The sequence below is a fragment of the Pelobates fuscus genome, chromosome 12 (genome assembly GCF_036172605.1).
Source record: "Pelobates fuscus isolate aPelFus1 chromosome 12, aPelFus1.pri, whole genome shotgun sequence".
In the NCBI taxonomy this organism is placed as follows: Eukaryota; Metazoa; Chordata; class Amphibia; order Anura; family Pelobatidae; genus Pelobates; species Pelobates fuscus.
In genome coordinates, this window is record NC_086328.1 from 38,792,426 (window position 1) to 38,809,646 (window position 17,221).

The window sequence follows — 17,221 nt, forward strand, 5'->3', positions numbered from 1 at the left end:
AAGGTACAAGTATAAAGATTACAGGTATATAAATGCGTGCTGTGCCTTTAAGATATAAGAAATGTGTGCTGTGCCTTTAAGAAAACTAACATAGTATGCGTGGCAGGTCTAGTGGCAAAAAAATTATAAAATAAAACGGAGGGAAAAAATGTAGAATGATAGTAAAAACAAAGGATGAATCGAATAAGCAACAGATAAAAACAGAGAGAAGTGCAAATATCTCTATCCCTGATATAAAATAAGGTAGTTGATATCCGCTCCAAATATTATACTTTGTATATTTCAAAGATGCGATTCAAATATTTAAAAGTATAGTAGCAATACAGTATAAGGAACTGGATGCTAGGGTGATACAGAAAATGTATCACTAGATATAGAAAGCAATGGTACAAACTGGATGTAAATAACAAACCAGTTTATTGATAGAAAGATAAAAAATATAAGTATATACAGTCACCATAAACCCACATGGCTAAGGAACATTCCTCAGAACCAGTTCAGGAGAGTCAGAAGGAATTGCTCCAAAATAGATGTATGCAAGAACCAAATGGAAGAAATGAGGACCAGATTTGTGAACAAAGGATATCCTGCAACATTATTAGGAGAAGCCATGGAGAAAGCATTATCTATCCCAAGGGAAGACACTCTAAGGGAAAGAAATAAAACCTTGGAATCACATACTTTGGCACCCACTTTTATCACGAAGTACAACCACCAAGCACCGATAATACAGAAGATCCTGAAAAAACACTGGGGAATCCTTAAGAGTGACCCAACCCTTTCTCAATTCCTTGATCACCAACCACAGATCATATTCACCAGAGCCCCTAATCTCCAACTCATGTTGGCACCCACCATCAAACCCCCGTATACCACCAGGGGCCAAAACCCCACTCATGGATTCACAAAGTGCAAGAAATGTCTAGCATGCAAAAATAATCCCACAATGAGAGAAGTAACCACCAGATTCACTTCATTGATCAATCAAGAAGAGTATGACCTGAAGAGCAGAATGAACTGTAATACTGCAGGAGTCATTTATCTTGTCACCTGTCCATGCCCAAAACAATATATTGGACGCACAAAGAGACCACTGAAAGTACGCATTGCCGAGCACATCAGGAATGTCAAAAAGGGACTCTTAACACACAACCTCTCAAAGCATTTTAAAGATAAACATGGGGGAGACCCTACAGGTCTAGAATTTTTACCTATAGAAAAAGTTAATGTACATTGGAGAGGAGGCAGCATTGACAAATTACTAGACCAGACAGAAGCAAAATGGATCTTTGAATTAGATACCCTAGCCCCCAAAGGATTAAATATAGATTTTGAGCTACATGCATTCCTCTAATTTGACACCACACACTTAGATATTCTCTATATTCACTCCCTATCTGGTATGCACTACACTATGCACCTATCACTTTTTCACATATGGCACTTTAATTATTGTCCCTCAATTAGATATATTTTTTGTTCATCTCAACCTTCATTCTTAGATTTTATCATCCATCTACTGGTTACTAAGCAATGTGTTTCCTTTTTAGATGAGAAGACTATATATATTATATTATATTATATTATATATTTCATATTTTATATCTTACCGCATAGCCTTTTGTATTAATTTATAGTCAATCATGCATATAGGGTTTTATATGTATATGTCTCCCATCTTTATGCATACTCCTATTATATGACATCAAGCATATTTTATATACCACTATGCAAGAACCGGTTTTATTATTATTATTGTTTTACTATTGTTTACTATATGTATAAGGCATGTCATCCATTCATTTATATTCCTCGAGATCTATTCTTAGTTTATTTAATTTATTTTATTCTTATTTTATTTTATTTTATTTATCTTACCATCTCATTTTCCTTGTATCATTCCCCCTGTGTATTGAGTGATTACACAGTTATTAATAAGAACAACATTGTAGCACCATCAAGTTATATGTTATATTACATTGTATAACTGTTAAGCATCAAGAAACACACAGTTAATTGAACTGGCAATTAGGTTCAAATTTTCACATAATTATGTTACAACTTGTATCTACATGACATACATGGAAATTTATGTGAGGTTTATTTATTATGTACAGACCGATGAGTTTTTTAAGTCCTTTTAATAATGAGAATGTAATGTATGATTATAAGGCTTTATTAACAATTACAAGCATGTATATATAAGTAACTAGAAAGCAATGGTCCATATCCCGTCTCTGAAGAAGTAGGGCACTCTCCTACGAAACGCGTTAGACAAGACACAGTAATTCATCAGGACTGAGTTCCAGCATACTGAGTGTTTACCAGCAGAGAACCGTATTCGCACAGGACCTTTGGCGCATTTGCTGAGTGGAGCCGTTTGCAGAGCACGTCCCCTGGAGAGAGATTCTTATCGGGACGCACACAGAGAAGCCCGCCGTCCTCACCGGCAGCAGGATTTCCAAAGCTCATCGGCCGAAGTCAATCAACATCAATCCCAGCCAAATCCAAGGGTTTCTGCACTTTTCTGAGCCTCATTAGACTGGTAACAACTGTATGAACTGTTCCTGAATTATATTTTTATCTTTTTATCAATAAACTGGTTTATGTTATTTACATCCAGTTTGTACCATTGCTTTCTATATCTAGTGATACATTTTCTGTATCACCCTAGCATCCAGTTCCTTATACTGTATTGCTACTATACTTTTAAATATTTGAATCGCATCTTTGAAATATACAAAGTATATTATTTGGAGCGGATATCAACTACCCTATTTTATATCAGGGATAGAGATATTTGCACTGCACATATCATCGGCTGCATTTTTACTATTTACCTATTTCTATTTTTATTTTTATTTTTGTATTATTATATTTTTATTTTTTCCATCTTTTTCTCTTTGTTTTTATCTGTTGCTTATTCGATTCATCCTTTGTTTTTACTATCATTCTACATTTTTTCCCTCCGTTTTATTTTATTATTTTTTTGCCACTAGACCTGCCACGCATACTATGTTAGTTTTCTTAAAGGCACAGCACACATTTCTTATATCTTAAAGGCACAGCACGCATTTATATACCTGTAATCTTTATACTTGTACTTTCTACCATACTCAGCCAACATCATAGGTTAGCTCCTGGTGTCTGCATATTATAGCAGAGTGTTCTAGTTTAAAGGAATGTTTAAAGGAAGCTGTAGCGCTATGAGTACAAACATGTATGTGTAACGCTATTGTTTTAATCTATCTATTCAGATCCCCCCAACCCTTTGCTTGTAAGAGATTGAAAGATAAGATATATTTACCTTTCAGCCTTTGCCATGACAGTCTCTGTCTTGCTTCTCCGCCTCCTTGGCTAAGATCATCAAGATACAATGTTTCGCTATGGAGAAACATTGGGAGGCTAGTGTGCATGTGCAGCAAAAGCTGTGCGGCACAAACCAACTGCTGCTCTATGAGTGGCATTTAATTGAGAACTGAGTTAGACTTTGTTCTCATCGTGGAAGTGCCTCTAGTGGCTGCTAGGAGGACAGCCACTAGAAGTGTGTTAATACTGCTATGGAAACATTGCACTTTCTACAAAACTGCAATGTTTTATATTGGATTATTCGAACGAAAAGGTCACTGCACCCAGACCACTTTAACTCCTTAAGGACCAAACTTCTGGAATAAAAGGGAATCATGACATGTCACACATGTCATGTGTCCTTAAGGGGTTAAAGAGATGACGTAGTCTGGGTGCCTTTAGTGGGTTTTTAAAATGCACTTTTTTGCTTCATAATTATCTGTCATGATCTTCGGCCCTGGATAGAGTATAGAAGGGACGAGAAGCAGCACATGGAAACATAGTAGACATGTGCACCAGTGAAATTGTCGTTTCGTACGAATGAACTTTTACTAAATAAAAATATAATTTGTCAGTTCTGAATTTCGTCCATAAAACAATTACCGAAATTCGGTAAAAAATAATTTGTTTCTGTCCATTAGGACGAACATTACACTGCATATGTGCAAGAAAAATAAAAAAAGCAAGGAGGGAGCCGGCACTGCTACCAGCTCTCTCCTTGTAATAAATAATAACAATTCCAACCCCCCCTGCATTAAAACCTATGGGGGTCACTATGACCCACATATTAATAAAAGGGAGGTTAAATCCTCTCGTATGCCCTTACTCGTGGCATGTGGCCTAAACAGCAAACAAGCCAGTGGCTACTACTGTCATTTAAAACTACTGCCCTGGCCGATCTCCGTTTGTGAGGTTCCTATGCGAACACCATGCAAGGGAATCTATTCATTTCAGGATATGATTGCTCCCCCTGATCGGTAGTTCATGTCTCCCTAATGTCATCTGTATAGGTGGCCGGGAAATAGAACGGGCAGCGGTCTAAGTTTTACTGGCGTTTGCGAGTGCCTAGCCGAAAAGAGTTCCAGGCACTCGATGACCAAGCACCGCTGCCCACGATCAGTAGACAAGATGGCCGCCATTCTTTTGTCTGCCACGTGTTCGGTTATACGAAATGGCAGCCACCCATTAAATTGTTGGTGTTAACGTTCTAATGGGGTACAGGGGGGTCCTCATTCGAGAGTACTTCCAAACTGAAAAAAGATAAAACATATGAAATAAAGGGTAAAACATACGAATAGGAGGTAAGTTCCGCCACATGACTCTTACACGCACGGGTTAAGTCTCCTGCTGCAGGGAGATCCAGGTTTTTTGTTTCTCCTCACTGCTGCAGGGGTTAATTATCCTGCAGCACAGAGTCTATTAAACGAAAGAAATTAAATGAAATGTAATGCATTCGGAATTTGCCCTTTCGTTTCGTATATAATTCGTATGTAGATCTTTTGTTAATGTTATAGTAAACTAATATGAAAAAGTCAAAAATTTCGGACAAAATCATATTCGTCCGATAACGAATGCACATATCTAAAACATATAATCTGTATCAAACATTTGTTAGGTATTGTGAAAAGAGGTCTTTTGCTGTAACCCGTACCTCCAAGTACTGCTTAGTTGGAGCTAACCACAGAAACAATCACATATAGCTGATACGGTGATTAGTGACATCCTGGTCAATACTGCCCACAAGAATAGGAAAGAGAGGGACATGGACAGAAAGACACACTAGTTAAGAAGAAATAAAGAGATTACTTCTCAATTAAGTGGTCTGAGTATCATGCCCCTGTAGTTTTGTCCCTGTGATGTAAAGAAATACTGTTCTGCAGAACAGCAATGTTTACACTGCAGTGTTTAAATAGTGGTCCCAGACTGACAGAAGAGCTATAAGCAGTCAAAGTGAATACTACTCATGACGTTATCTTCGCGCTGCCACGATAAATTTAAAAATGCTTTACCCCCCAGCATGTAACTGGCCACCTGTGTAAGGAAGACCCTCAGGGTCTCCCTGTTTGCCTCATGCAGCAAGATCAGTAATGGGCTTTTCCAGCTGCCAAGCACCATCTCTGTGTGAGGAACAGCAGAACGAAAGTGCGCTTTCATGCTGCAATCACACAGTATAGAGGGCTCAAAGAGCCCTCAGTGAACTGAAAATCCCTCTGCTGATGTCACTACTGACATCAGCCTCTGTGCACACTTCATAAAAATATGCACAAAACCGACATTAGCCAAGAGTTCCGAAATAGCCTATTGACATCCCAATGACACTACCAGAGGTGGAGTTACAACTCTGGCAGCAAAGGAGTTGAACTCAGAATGTACACTATTTCATAACAAAACAATGCTTACACTGACTCCAAGTACTATTGTCACAATAGCTAGTGACCCAACACGCAGAGTGTATATGATAATAGAAATGACAACGTATACAGGTCCCTAGAATGGCTGAGCTTAAACCTTGTTAGATATAGAATAGTCAGGGACAAGCCGAGTAAGGGAAACCAGAAATCAGGGAAGCGAAAACCAATAGCTGAGTGACAGGATTACAGAATGGAGAATAGTCAGAAAAGCCGAGATCAAAATACCAGAAATACACAGACAGTAAAGCACTATTGGGAATCATAGTTTCATGCCCTATGGTGCCTTTTTATTGTTTGTAGCTTTAATTATATAGCCACACCCCCAAAATATTTGAATACGAACGTTTTGCTGGGCATGATGCCATTTGCGTCATGACGTCGGCACGTGCGTGCCGAGTCATAAAAGGGTGCGGAGCCACCGCAGTTGGCCTTGGGACTGCTGAGGAGAGTGGAGGGACTGTGGGAAGTGTCCCTCTCCACCATCTAGACGTCCCCAGGCTGTTTAACAGCCTGGGCAACAAATGGTAGTAGTGTGACAACTATGTCAACTTCAAACAGCTGTCCTTGGAGTAAACCTTTCAAATGGTACTTTGAATAAACCTTTAATGGACTTTTCAATCCTTATCAGAAACTACTGGGAAGATTCCTGTAGTAATTTTGGGGATCATAAAAATGTTTCCCTTCACTTTATTTTGTTTGATGAGCTAGCTTTTGGCAGTCTATAGCCCAAGCTATCAGCAGACATTAGATATTAAATTTTGATTTGGTCTAGTTTGCAAGTGTTTTGTACACCCATAGAGAAAATAATCATTATTAAATGCCATCTTTTACAGTGCATTTATGTACACAACGCTATACTAAAACACCCATGTGTGGAGGGATAGGACCAAGTTATAAAAATCCCAATAATACTCTAGGGTTTTGACTTAATAAAACACTGTGCTTGTTTTAGTAGTGACACTAACAGATCAGTTTACTAGTTGGGAAAAAAAATTAATATCTCAAAAATGTAGTTACATACTGAGTTAAAAACAAAAGATCTGTGATAGCTACTTCCACAGCTTCTGAGTTTACATCTTAGCATGGTATGTTGATTTCCTGTGTATTTTTATTTTGGGTGTAAGTATAGCTTATGAATGACACCAGGAGAACACTGGTTTTAAGTGTCAAGTTACAGCTGCAGAATACAGAACATCTTCACAGTTTTAAGACGTAACATCACAATTTAGGTTAAAACTTGCCTTCCTATAATTGACCCAAACTACTTCCACCCACCACAAAATGTCAATGTTCTAACTATCTTCCCTGCCTCTAGTAAAAAATATGTGTGATTGTGTGACAGCATAACCTAATAAAATAAAGACCGAAAATAAATATTTCATATTGTCAACATCTGGCTTGAAGGTCTTTTGTTTTCTTGCTTTAGTCAATAACAAAGCTAACCAACTGCAGTGCATCCTTACTATCACACCTTACTTAAAGGACAACTATAGGCACCCAGACCACTTCAGCTTAATGAAGTGGTCTGGGTGACAGGTCCATCTAGGGTTAACCCTACCTGCTGTAAACATAGCAGTTTCAGAGAAACTGCTATGTTTACATTAGGGTTAATCTAGCCTCTAGTGGCTGTCTCATTGACAGCCGCTAGAGGCGCTCCGTGCTTTTCACTGTGATTTCACAGTGAAAAGACGCTAGCGTCCATAGGAAAGCATTGAGTAGTAGCATTCTGCGGATGACGTCGGAAGAGGGAGGAGATTCCCCAGCGCAGAGGGAGCCCGGCGCTGGAGAAAGGTAAGCGTTTAACCCCTTCCTCCCCCTTCAGCCCGGCGGGAGGGGGACCCAGAGGGTGGGGGGTACCCAAAGACCCTATAGTGCCAGGAAAATGACTTTGTTTTCCTGGCACTATAGTGGTCCTTTAACATTTCCCAAATTCCAAACTTTTCTTTTCTTTCTCTTTCTTACTCTCTCTTTTTTAAGTTTTCATTTATTTCTAAATACAAACATAAGACAAAGTATGGACTACTCTGGATACACTTTCTTGGATACCAGGTGGAGCGTCCGCCATCTAGAAGTATAAATCCTCATCAACAATGATGTCTGCAGGGATTTGGCTCTGTCTATGGAGGATCCTGTTGTCTTGCGGGATCCTCCGATGACCTCAGTTCTGTACAGGGCCGGCGCTTCCTATAAGGCGAACTAGGCAGCCGCCTAGGGCGCCATATAGGAGGGGGCACCCTGCGCCCCCATCGCCGGCCCTTTAAATGCTACAGCCGCCTGAGCGCTCTATAGAGAGCGCTCAGACGGCTGCCGCACTGCCTCACCTCCCCTTCCCTGTAGCGTGGCCGAGCTCATCTCCGGTCCGCGACCCACCCGGACTGAAAGGAAGTGCATGCACTTCCTGTCAGTCCGTCCAGGTCACAGACCGGAGAGGAGCTCGGCCACGCTACAGGGGAGGTGAGGAGAAGATTGGAGGGGGGAGAATATTACAGGGAGGGGGGGATATTGCAGGGAGGGAGGGGGAGAATATTGCAGGGAGGGAGGGGGAAATTACAGGGAGGGAGGGGGGAGAATATTGCAGGGAGGGGGGGAGATTATTGCAGGGAGGGAGGGGGGTGCAGGGAGGGAGGGGGGAAGAATATTGCAGGGAGGGAGGGGGGGAGATTGCAGGGAGGGAGGGGGAGATTACAGGGAGGGGGAGAATATTGCAGGGAGGGGGGAAGATTACTGGGACGGAGGGGGGAGATTATTGCAGGGAGGGAGGGGGGGAGATTATTGCAGGGAGGGAAGGGGGAGAATATTGCAGGGAGGGAAGGGGGAGAATATTGCAGGGAGGGAGGGGGGGAGAATATTGCAGGGAGGGAGGGGGAGATTACAGGGAGAGAGAGGGGGGAAGATTACAGGGAGGGAGAGGGGGGAAGATTGCAGGGAGGGAGGGGGGAGAAGATTACAGGGAGGGAGGGGGAGGAAGGAAAATTACAGGGAGGGAGGGGGGAGAATATTACAGGGAGGGAGGGGGGGAGAATATTACAGGGAGGGAGGGGGAGTGAAGAAAATTACAGGGAGGGAGGGGGGAGAAGATTACAGGGAGGTGGGGAGTGGAGAAAATTACAGGGGGGGGGGAGTGAAGAAAATTACAGGGAGGGAGGGGGAGAAGATTACAGGGAGGGAGGGGGAGTGGAGAAGATTGGAGGGGGGATAAGAAGAGAAGATTACAGGGGGGTGAAGAAGAGAAGATTACAGGGGGGGAGAAGAGAAGATTACCGGGAGGGGGGGTAAGAAGAGAAGATTACCGGCAGGGGGGAGGAGAGAAGATTAGGGGGGAGGAGAAGAGATTACAGGGAGGGAGGGGGGAGTGAAGAAAATTACAGGGAGGGAGGGGGGAGAAGATTACAGGGAGGGAGGGGGGAGAAGATTACAGGGAGGGAGGGGGAGTGGAGAAAATTACAGGGAGGGAGGGGGAGTGGAGAAAATTACAGGGAGGGAGGGGGAGAAGATTACAGGGAGGGAGGGGGAGTGGAGAAGATTGGAGGGAGAAGAAGAGAAGATTACAGGGAATAAGGGGGGAGTGGAAAAGATTGGAGGGGGAGAAGAAGAGAAGATTACAGGGGGGGTGAAGAAGAGAAGATTACAGGGGGGGAGAAGAGAAGATTACCGGGAGGGGGGGGTAAGAAGAGAAGATTACCGGGAGGGGGGGGAAGAGAAGATTAGGGGGGAGGAGAAGAGATTACAGGGAGGGAAGGGGGGAGAAGAAAAGAAAATTACAGGGGGGAGGGGAGAAGATTACAGGGAGGGGGGGGAGAAGAAGAGAAGTTTACAGGGGGGAGAAGAAGAGATTACAGGGACGGGGGGAGAAGAAGAGGAGAACACTGGGAGGGGGGGAAGAAGTGGAGAACATAGGGAGGGGGGAATAAGAGGAGAACACGGGGGAGAAGAAGAGGAGAACATGAGGGGGAGATGAGAACACAGGGAGGGGGGTGAGGAGAACGTGTGGGAGGGAGAGACCACTAAAGGAGGGAGGGGGTGGTGGAGAGTCCACTAGGGTGGGGGGTGAGGAGAGACCGCTAAGGGAGGGGGGGTGGAGGATAGACCACTAGGGGAGGGTGGGGGGAGAGGAGAGACCACTAATGGAAAGGGGGGGGCAGAGGAGAGCAGAGACCACTAAGGGGGAGACGAGAGATCACTAATGGAAAGTCGGGGAGAAAAGGACACCACTAAGGGAGGTGGGGGGGAGAGGAGAGACCACTAAGGGGCAGGGGAGATCTCTATAGGACAGGGGGCAGGACAGGGAGCTCTTTCACACTACGCACACACACACACACACACACAATGCATCCCTTTACACACAGAAACACAACATGCTTCCCTTACACACAGAGAAACACACAATGCATCCATTACACACACACACACACACAATGCAACCCTTAGACATAAAGACAATGCATCCTTTGCACATATACACAGAAACACACAATGCATCCCTTACACACACATGCAAACACACACTGCTTCTCTTACTCAGACACAGAAACACAATGCATCTCTTACACACACTCAACGAACCCCTTAAAGACACACACACTGCATCCTTTACATACACAGAAACACACTTTGCATCCCTTATGCATGCAAACACAGATTCACACAATGCATCCCTTACACACATGTAGGTGGACTTATGGGTGGGCCTTATAGGCATACTCACCGTCAGGCCCTGGGGCCCAGACCTTGAGCTATGTAAGGGGTCCCAAAAATGGAGCTGCTTCCCGTTCTCCCAGAACATTGAATTTTGTGACCACAGTTACAAACAGCCTCCAGAGATCCTGTTCTACACCAGACCAGTGGAGCCAGACTGCAGTCAGAGCCCATCACCATCCTCATCTGATTGTAAGTAAGCAATCTAGTATATTATTAGTGACACGAATCTATAATTTGCCTCACATTAAAGGGACACTATAGTCCCCAGAACCACTGCAGCTTAATAAAGTGGTTCTGGTGTCTATAGTTTGTCCCTGCAGGCTTTTTAATGTAAACACACACTGTGTGCAGCACTGGCATTAGTTCATATGGCAGATCATATGGATGGGGCATTGCAATGTCACTGGGGGGGGAGGGGGTAGGTGGGAGAGGGGGGGGGGGGCAGCAAATCTTTCTTTTGCCTAGGGCGGCAAAAATCCTTGCACCGGCCCTGGTGCTGTACTATCGAGCAGGTACAAGAATAGGGGAACTGGCTAAGGAGGAACTGGCTAAGGTAAGTGGAACTCATCTTTCCCTGCCCCATACCCTGGCCAAAGTACCCCAGCAGCAATGTCACCGTTGGTGTTCGGCAAAGTGTCTAGACGGTGACAGGGCCACTTTAAGTCTTACTCATGCAAGGCTTTCCCAGTAATAAGTTTGTGTGTGTGTGTGTGTGTGTGTGTGTGTGTGTGTGTGTGTGTGTGTGTGTGTGTGTGTGTGTATGTATGTATGTATGTATGTATATATATATATATATATATATATATATATATGTGTGTGTGTGTGTGTCATATATAAGTATGATATTACCTGGTCAGCCCAGCCTCTCAATTTACTTTTGTTGGTAAAATGACCATGCAGGTCATTATACTAATACCTACAAGAACTGTTTATCACCTTTGAGGAAATATATATATATGTGTTATCAGATAATAAGAATTAACAAATTGCTTATGGTAGGTACCTACCCAAAATTGGTGGACTGTCAGAATTAGGGAGCATAGCATTGAGAATCAGCAGCAGCACAGAGAATCCTAAAACCAGGATAATCTTGAAACTAAACCTGGTTTCGTATGACTGCATGAACATACTGGAAACATCCATGAAAACCATGAAGATGGTTGGCAAAACAAGGTTAATGACATACTTTAGAGGAGTTCTCTGTAAGGAAATCTAAAGGAAAGAAAAGAAATAAAAAGTAAAAATCCAGTAATTATTAAGATGTATTAATAAAAAAAATAGAATGAGGGTTGGAAGAAAGAGCTTTGTGCCCTGACTTAGAGTTTCATTGTGCACAGTCAATACCTTTTAAATAAAAGAGAAAGGACATTTTTTATTTGTTCTCTGCCATACAGACAGTATTAAATTACTGTCTGTGTGAAGTTGTTGTGATGCGGGGTTTTCCTGGCACTGTGGTGTTAATAGGTCCCCCCCACCCTCATGGCACCCCTCCCGCTGGGCTGAATGGAGAGGAAGGGGTTAAATCCCTTACGTTTCTCCAGCACCGGGCTCCCTCGGCGCTGGGAACTCTCTTCCTCCTTCTGATGTCACTGGCTGAATGCGCATGTGCGGCAAGAGCTGCGCGCGCATTCAGTCAGTCCATAGGAAAGCATTCTCAATGCTTTCCTATGGACACTGGCACCTTTTCACTGTGAAAATCACAGTGAGAAGTGCAGGAGCGCCTCTAGCGGCTGTCAATGAGACAGCCACTAGAGGCTGGATTAACCCAAATGTAAACATAGCAGTTTCTCTGAAACTGCTATGTTTACAGCAGGCAGGGTTAACCCTAGAGGGATCTGGCACTCAGACCGCTTCATTAAGCTGAAGTGGTCTGGGTGCCTATAGTGGTCCTTTAACCTAAAAGTTGTTGATCAAAGATAACTTGCTCTATATTTTCTTTACCAGCAGTATTTCAGAACTAGTCTTACAACTGTACATGGCAGAATTCTCAAGCTAGTTATGATCCCAGATACTATCTGGGTAGCTATGTACAGACACTATGAAAGTAATTTTGCTCTTTATTAGCTTGTCTGTACAGCAGCCAGTGCACATCACAGACTGCCTTGTTGTCTGCATTTCAGACATACTTGCATAGGCTCAGAGCAGGGTTACCCACATAGGGAGTTAGACAGCACCCAAGAACCATACATTTGCCTGCCCCCATTTACCATCTCTCTGTGGATAAAGAAGCCTGCCTAGGGTTCTGTGGTATCTTAATATTTATCTTCCACTCGTACAGACAAAGGTGTAAAGATGACTCTGAGACTCAAGTTCTGCATTGCCTTGGTTCATGGGGTGTGCCAAGGAGCACCCTTACACAGCCAGAGCTAGACTGGTTTAGTGGTAAAGTCAGAGGTAGAGGGCTGGGTCCAACGTGGCATATAGTAACCTTTCCCCTCACAGTGTGCACACCATATTGATTGATGTCACACTTCAATAGTCTCATTCAGATACCTGAAGTCTGTTATGTCTAGATAGGATAGATGCAGCCCCACGTAGATATTTAAGCCACTCACTTCTGCACCTCTCACAGAAAGACAATTAGCGGTTGTGAGAAAAAGACATTATGTATTATATATAATAATTTATATATTTTTTGTTAATATATTAAAAATAAATGCACGAAGGGTAAATAAAGTCGGAATGGTAGTTTAACACCTCATTAAGGTATATATTCAATTCAGATGCATTTATAGATATCCCTATCAGTAAATTCATAGTATACAAAACATGTTTCGTTTGTTATTTATTTATTTTTTTGCTTACGGGCCTTATCCCACTGTGTGTTTTGTCTGTTCTTTATATTTTTTATTTTCAAGTAAATGTTGTGTTTTTAGGAAGAGCGGCATAGCATCTGACTCTTTCTCATTGAAGTTTGGTCCCCATACAAGTCTCTACCTGGATTACTGGATTGTTATTTTCCCCCTCTCATATAGTGTTGCCTTACTGTTTCTAGTCTGTCAGAACATTCCCCATATTCAAGTTCATCACAAAGTTTCATAGCAGTCAACAAAGAAGTCTATGATTGAGCTTTAGCAAATATATTCTTACCTGATACCTCACCAAGTTTGCATCCACATCGTGAATTACATTGACGTTTACGAGGGTCCATTCTCCTTTACTAGAAAACACTCCTTCTGTTAGGCTAGTTGCAGCTTCAGAATTATTCACAGAAGGATTAACAATAAGATCTACACCTATAGAACAAGACAATCTATATAAAACATCTGAAGGACAATTTTTCTCAGGTTCATTCCCTAGTATGACTGCAATACAGAAAAAAAAACACAATACATGTGAAAGTAATGAACATTATTAATAATGCAAATTATGAATGATGGTGCGTGGCTATGAGAGCACTTGAAAAAAACCAGACAGTGATACCGGAGAAACTGACGGAAGCCAAGCACAGAGAGATGGACACAGGTTTCTTCAGGAAGGAAGAGATCTTTTTTCGATTCACCGACCGGGACTCAGAGGGACTAATGTCACCAAAAACAGCTAAAATCTGAGTCCTGATCGTACAGTGTAGGTCCCTTATATAGACATATAGCTCCTCCTATAATCAGTTCCACCTACATGTACTCTAACCCAATCAACAGAATAAAGACTAACGTTCCTGTTTGACCACTTGGCTTGCCCAGCACAATGGAGGAGGGGAATACTCGTATATCCTGTATTTCTACACATGCTCCTTACACTACTGATTGTATCGTTGCCACGTGCAACCAACCGACCGATACATCAGCATATACATGTGCACATACCACGTGGCAATCTCGGCTACTAAATTTATTTTTACCGAGATTCCACCACAACAGGACATGGTTAGAATATACACAAACTATAGGAAATAGCCTGGGAAAATCTGGATGGAAACATATAGTGCTGTGATGGCAATTATATAACTGGCATTGTAGAAATATGGGAAACTAGTAATACAACAAATAGGGACTAGGTTGGCACAGCCGTATTTTTACTCGTGATGCGATGTATACGTAGACTCACCTTCAGTGATGCATTTCACCCAATCACGTGGGCTTCATTTGACATGAACTCACCAAGATTTGTGTAAGCCTTTTTTATTTTAGTTTATTTGAAATAAATTAATTTGTGTAATGCTATTGTGAGCCTCCCTGGTTCTCTTTTTTTTGTTTTTGGTTTTTGTTTTACTGCTGCAACATACACATAAGAAGAAATTAATACTCATGTAAAACCCCTCCCCTTGCAGAGCAGTCTTTACCTAGAGCTGGGTGTTGGGCTTTGGTTCATGTGAGTGCACCAATTAGAAGAGGGGGATTTTTTTAGACTTTTGTACTATCATGTATGAACTATTGATGTATTCTTTTTATTTTTATATGGCCTGAGAATATTGGAATGTTTTATATATAAGTATAACCTTCTTTGTAAACTCAAAACTTCTTTGTACACTGAGATTGGTATTTTATGAAAGGTGTATGTTATGCACTTTAATAGTTATTTGGTGCAACATTGGTTAATATTGATTTTGTTTTTACACTGTACGTGACGTGTATGCATCTTAAAGGGATACTACAGCCAAAAAACAAACACCAGTCCTGCGCATACAGTATAGGTGTGCTCACCCAGGTGCTACCACAATTTATTTCAGGACAAAGTTAAAGCTGCTTTAACTTTGTCCTCAAATAAATTGTGGTAGCACCTGGGTGTGCACACCTATACTGGATGCGCAGGACTGGTGTTTGCTTTTTGGCTGTTGTATATACACTGTTGGGACTTCAGTGTGGAGTTTCTGCAGCACAGGTCTAATTTTCAATTTTTTTTGTTTACAAATTGAATTTTGTAGGCATTTTTTGCCTCTACCTCACCCTATATAGAGTTAAAGGGATACTATAGTGTCAGGAATACAAAGCTGTATTCCTGGCCCTATGGCTCCCTCTGCCTCCCCCTCCCTTGCAGACCTCCTGCAAAAAACTGCTCTCATTAAGGCCAATCTGACTTGAGAATACCTTGATATGGCCAAAAATGCTTTAAATTCCTCCATTACCACTAACCCATTCAACACCACTACTTAATCCTCCTAAAAATAAACAAGATAAAAATAAACATATATAGAATATCTAAGCAAAAGACAGTTAAGGGCTGCTCCACATATAATAAGATAAAATAGTCTTATTCCAGATCTGCAAATGGTCACATATAAAATTGTCTCTTTTTTGGGAGGTAGGTTCAATTGTGCTTTCTAGGTTTTTTATACTTGGGGGGTCTTGTTGGCTTTAGTCTCCGTATGTGGGTGAGAAAGAGACAAAATAACCTGATAGTGCAGTGTCAGGGCTAAGTAGGCCTGTTATTAATAATAATATTGCACTAACATATAAGAGAGCTATGACCAGCTCTAGTATGGATCGCCTATAGGGATATAATCCCCACTTATGGGATATGGTGGTGGTAGGCCTCGGCTGGTAGTTGTCTAGATGCTCGGAGAGGAAATAAGAATAGCCACAGATAGTGCTCTCAGTAAGACAATAATAGCTGTATTGAATATAAAAATTGTACTGCTCTATAGTGACAGAGTTGGTGGTATAATCCCCACCTAGGATTTACTGATATTGCAGTTAGTGTTGTCGCGAACCCGAAATTTTCGGTTCGCGAACGGTGAACGCGAACTTCCTCAAATGTTTGCGAACCGGCGAACCGCACGAACCGCCATTGACTTCAATGAGCAGGCGCATTTTAAAACCAACAGGGACTCTTTCTGGCCACAAAAGTGATGGAAAAGTTGTTTCAAGGGGACTAACACCTGGACTGTGGCATGCCGGAGGGGGATCCATGGCAAAACTCCCATGGAAAATTACAAAGTTGATGCAGAGTCTGCTTTTAATCCATAAAGGGCAGAAATCACCTAACGTTCCTAAATCACAATGGATATGGATTGTTAAAACAGATATGAGTGGTGGCACTGACTGTGCAAATGGGCAAGGCATCCAACCTGACACAGAAGCTGGCAGGCAGGCAACTGCTCTTCTATTACAGTGAAAAAAAATGATTTCTTTAAAATCTAAAGCTTAAGCTATTGTTAAAACAGATATGAGTGGTGGCACTGACTGTGCAAATGGGCAAGGCATCCAACCTGACACAGAAGCTGGCAGGCAGGCAACTGCTCTTCTATTACAGTGAAAACAAATAATTTCTTTTAAATCTAAAGCTTAACCAATTGTTAAAACAGATATGAGTGGTGGCACTGGGCAAGTAGGCACAGTATCCAATGTGAACCTCACACAGAAGCTGGCAGGCAGGCACCTGCAATTAAATTACACAGGAAAAACAAAAAAAAAGCAGCCTGATGTTATAGCCCTAAAAAGGGCTTTTTGGGGTGCTGTCCTTACAGCAGAGATCAGATGAGTCCTTCAGGATTGTAGTGGACACTGAATACCCTAGCCTAGCTATCAATTTCCCTATCTAATCAGCAGCAGCTAAACTTTCCCTCCTCTCACTAAGCATGCAGCTTCAGAATGAATCGAAAATGGATGCTGGGAGGGAGGTTGGAGGGTGTGGAAGGGAGGGAGTGCTGCTGATTGGCTGGAATGTGTCTGCTGACCGAGAGGCACAGGGTCAAAGTTTGCCCAATGATGACGAATAGGGGGCGGATCGAACCATCCATGTGTTCGCCCGCGGCGGCGAACGCGAACACGCTAAGTTCGCCGGGAACTGTTCGCCGGCAGACAGTTCGGTACATCACTAATTGC

General features: G+C 42.3%; 1 protein-coding gene across 1 annotated transcript in view; it reads right to left on the bottom strand.

Annotated features, from left to right (window-relative positions):
• LOC134578476 (5-hydroxytryptamine receptor 3A-like) overlaps positions 1 to 17,221 on the bottom strand; it is a 51,181-nt gene that overhangs the window by 32,140 nt on the left and 1,820 nt on the right. Inside the window, exons 2-3 of the mRNA XM_063437475.1 lie at positions 13,548 to 13,693; positions 11,465 to 11,669 (exon numbers count right to left, since the gene is read on the bottom strand). Of these exons, the coding sequence (XP_063293545.1) occupies positions 11,465 to 11,669; positions 13,548 to 13,693 (351 nt within the window). The remainder of the gene's footprint in view (positions 1 to 11,464; positions 11,670 to 13,547; positions 13,694 to 17,221) is intronic.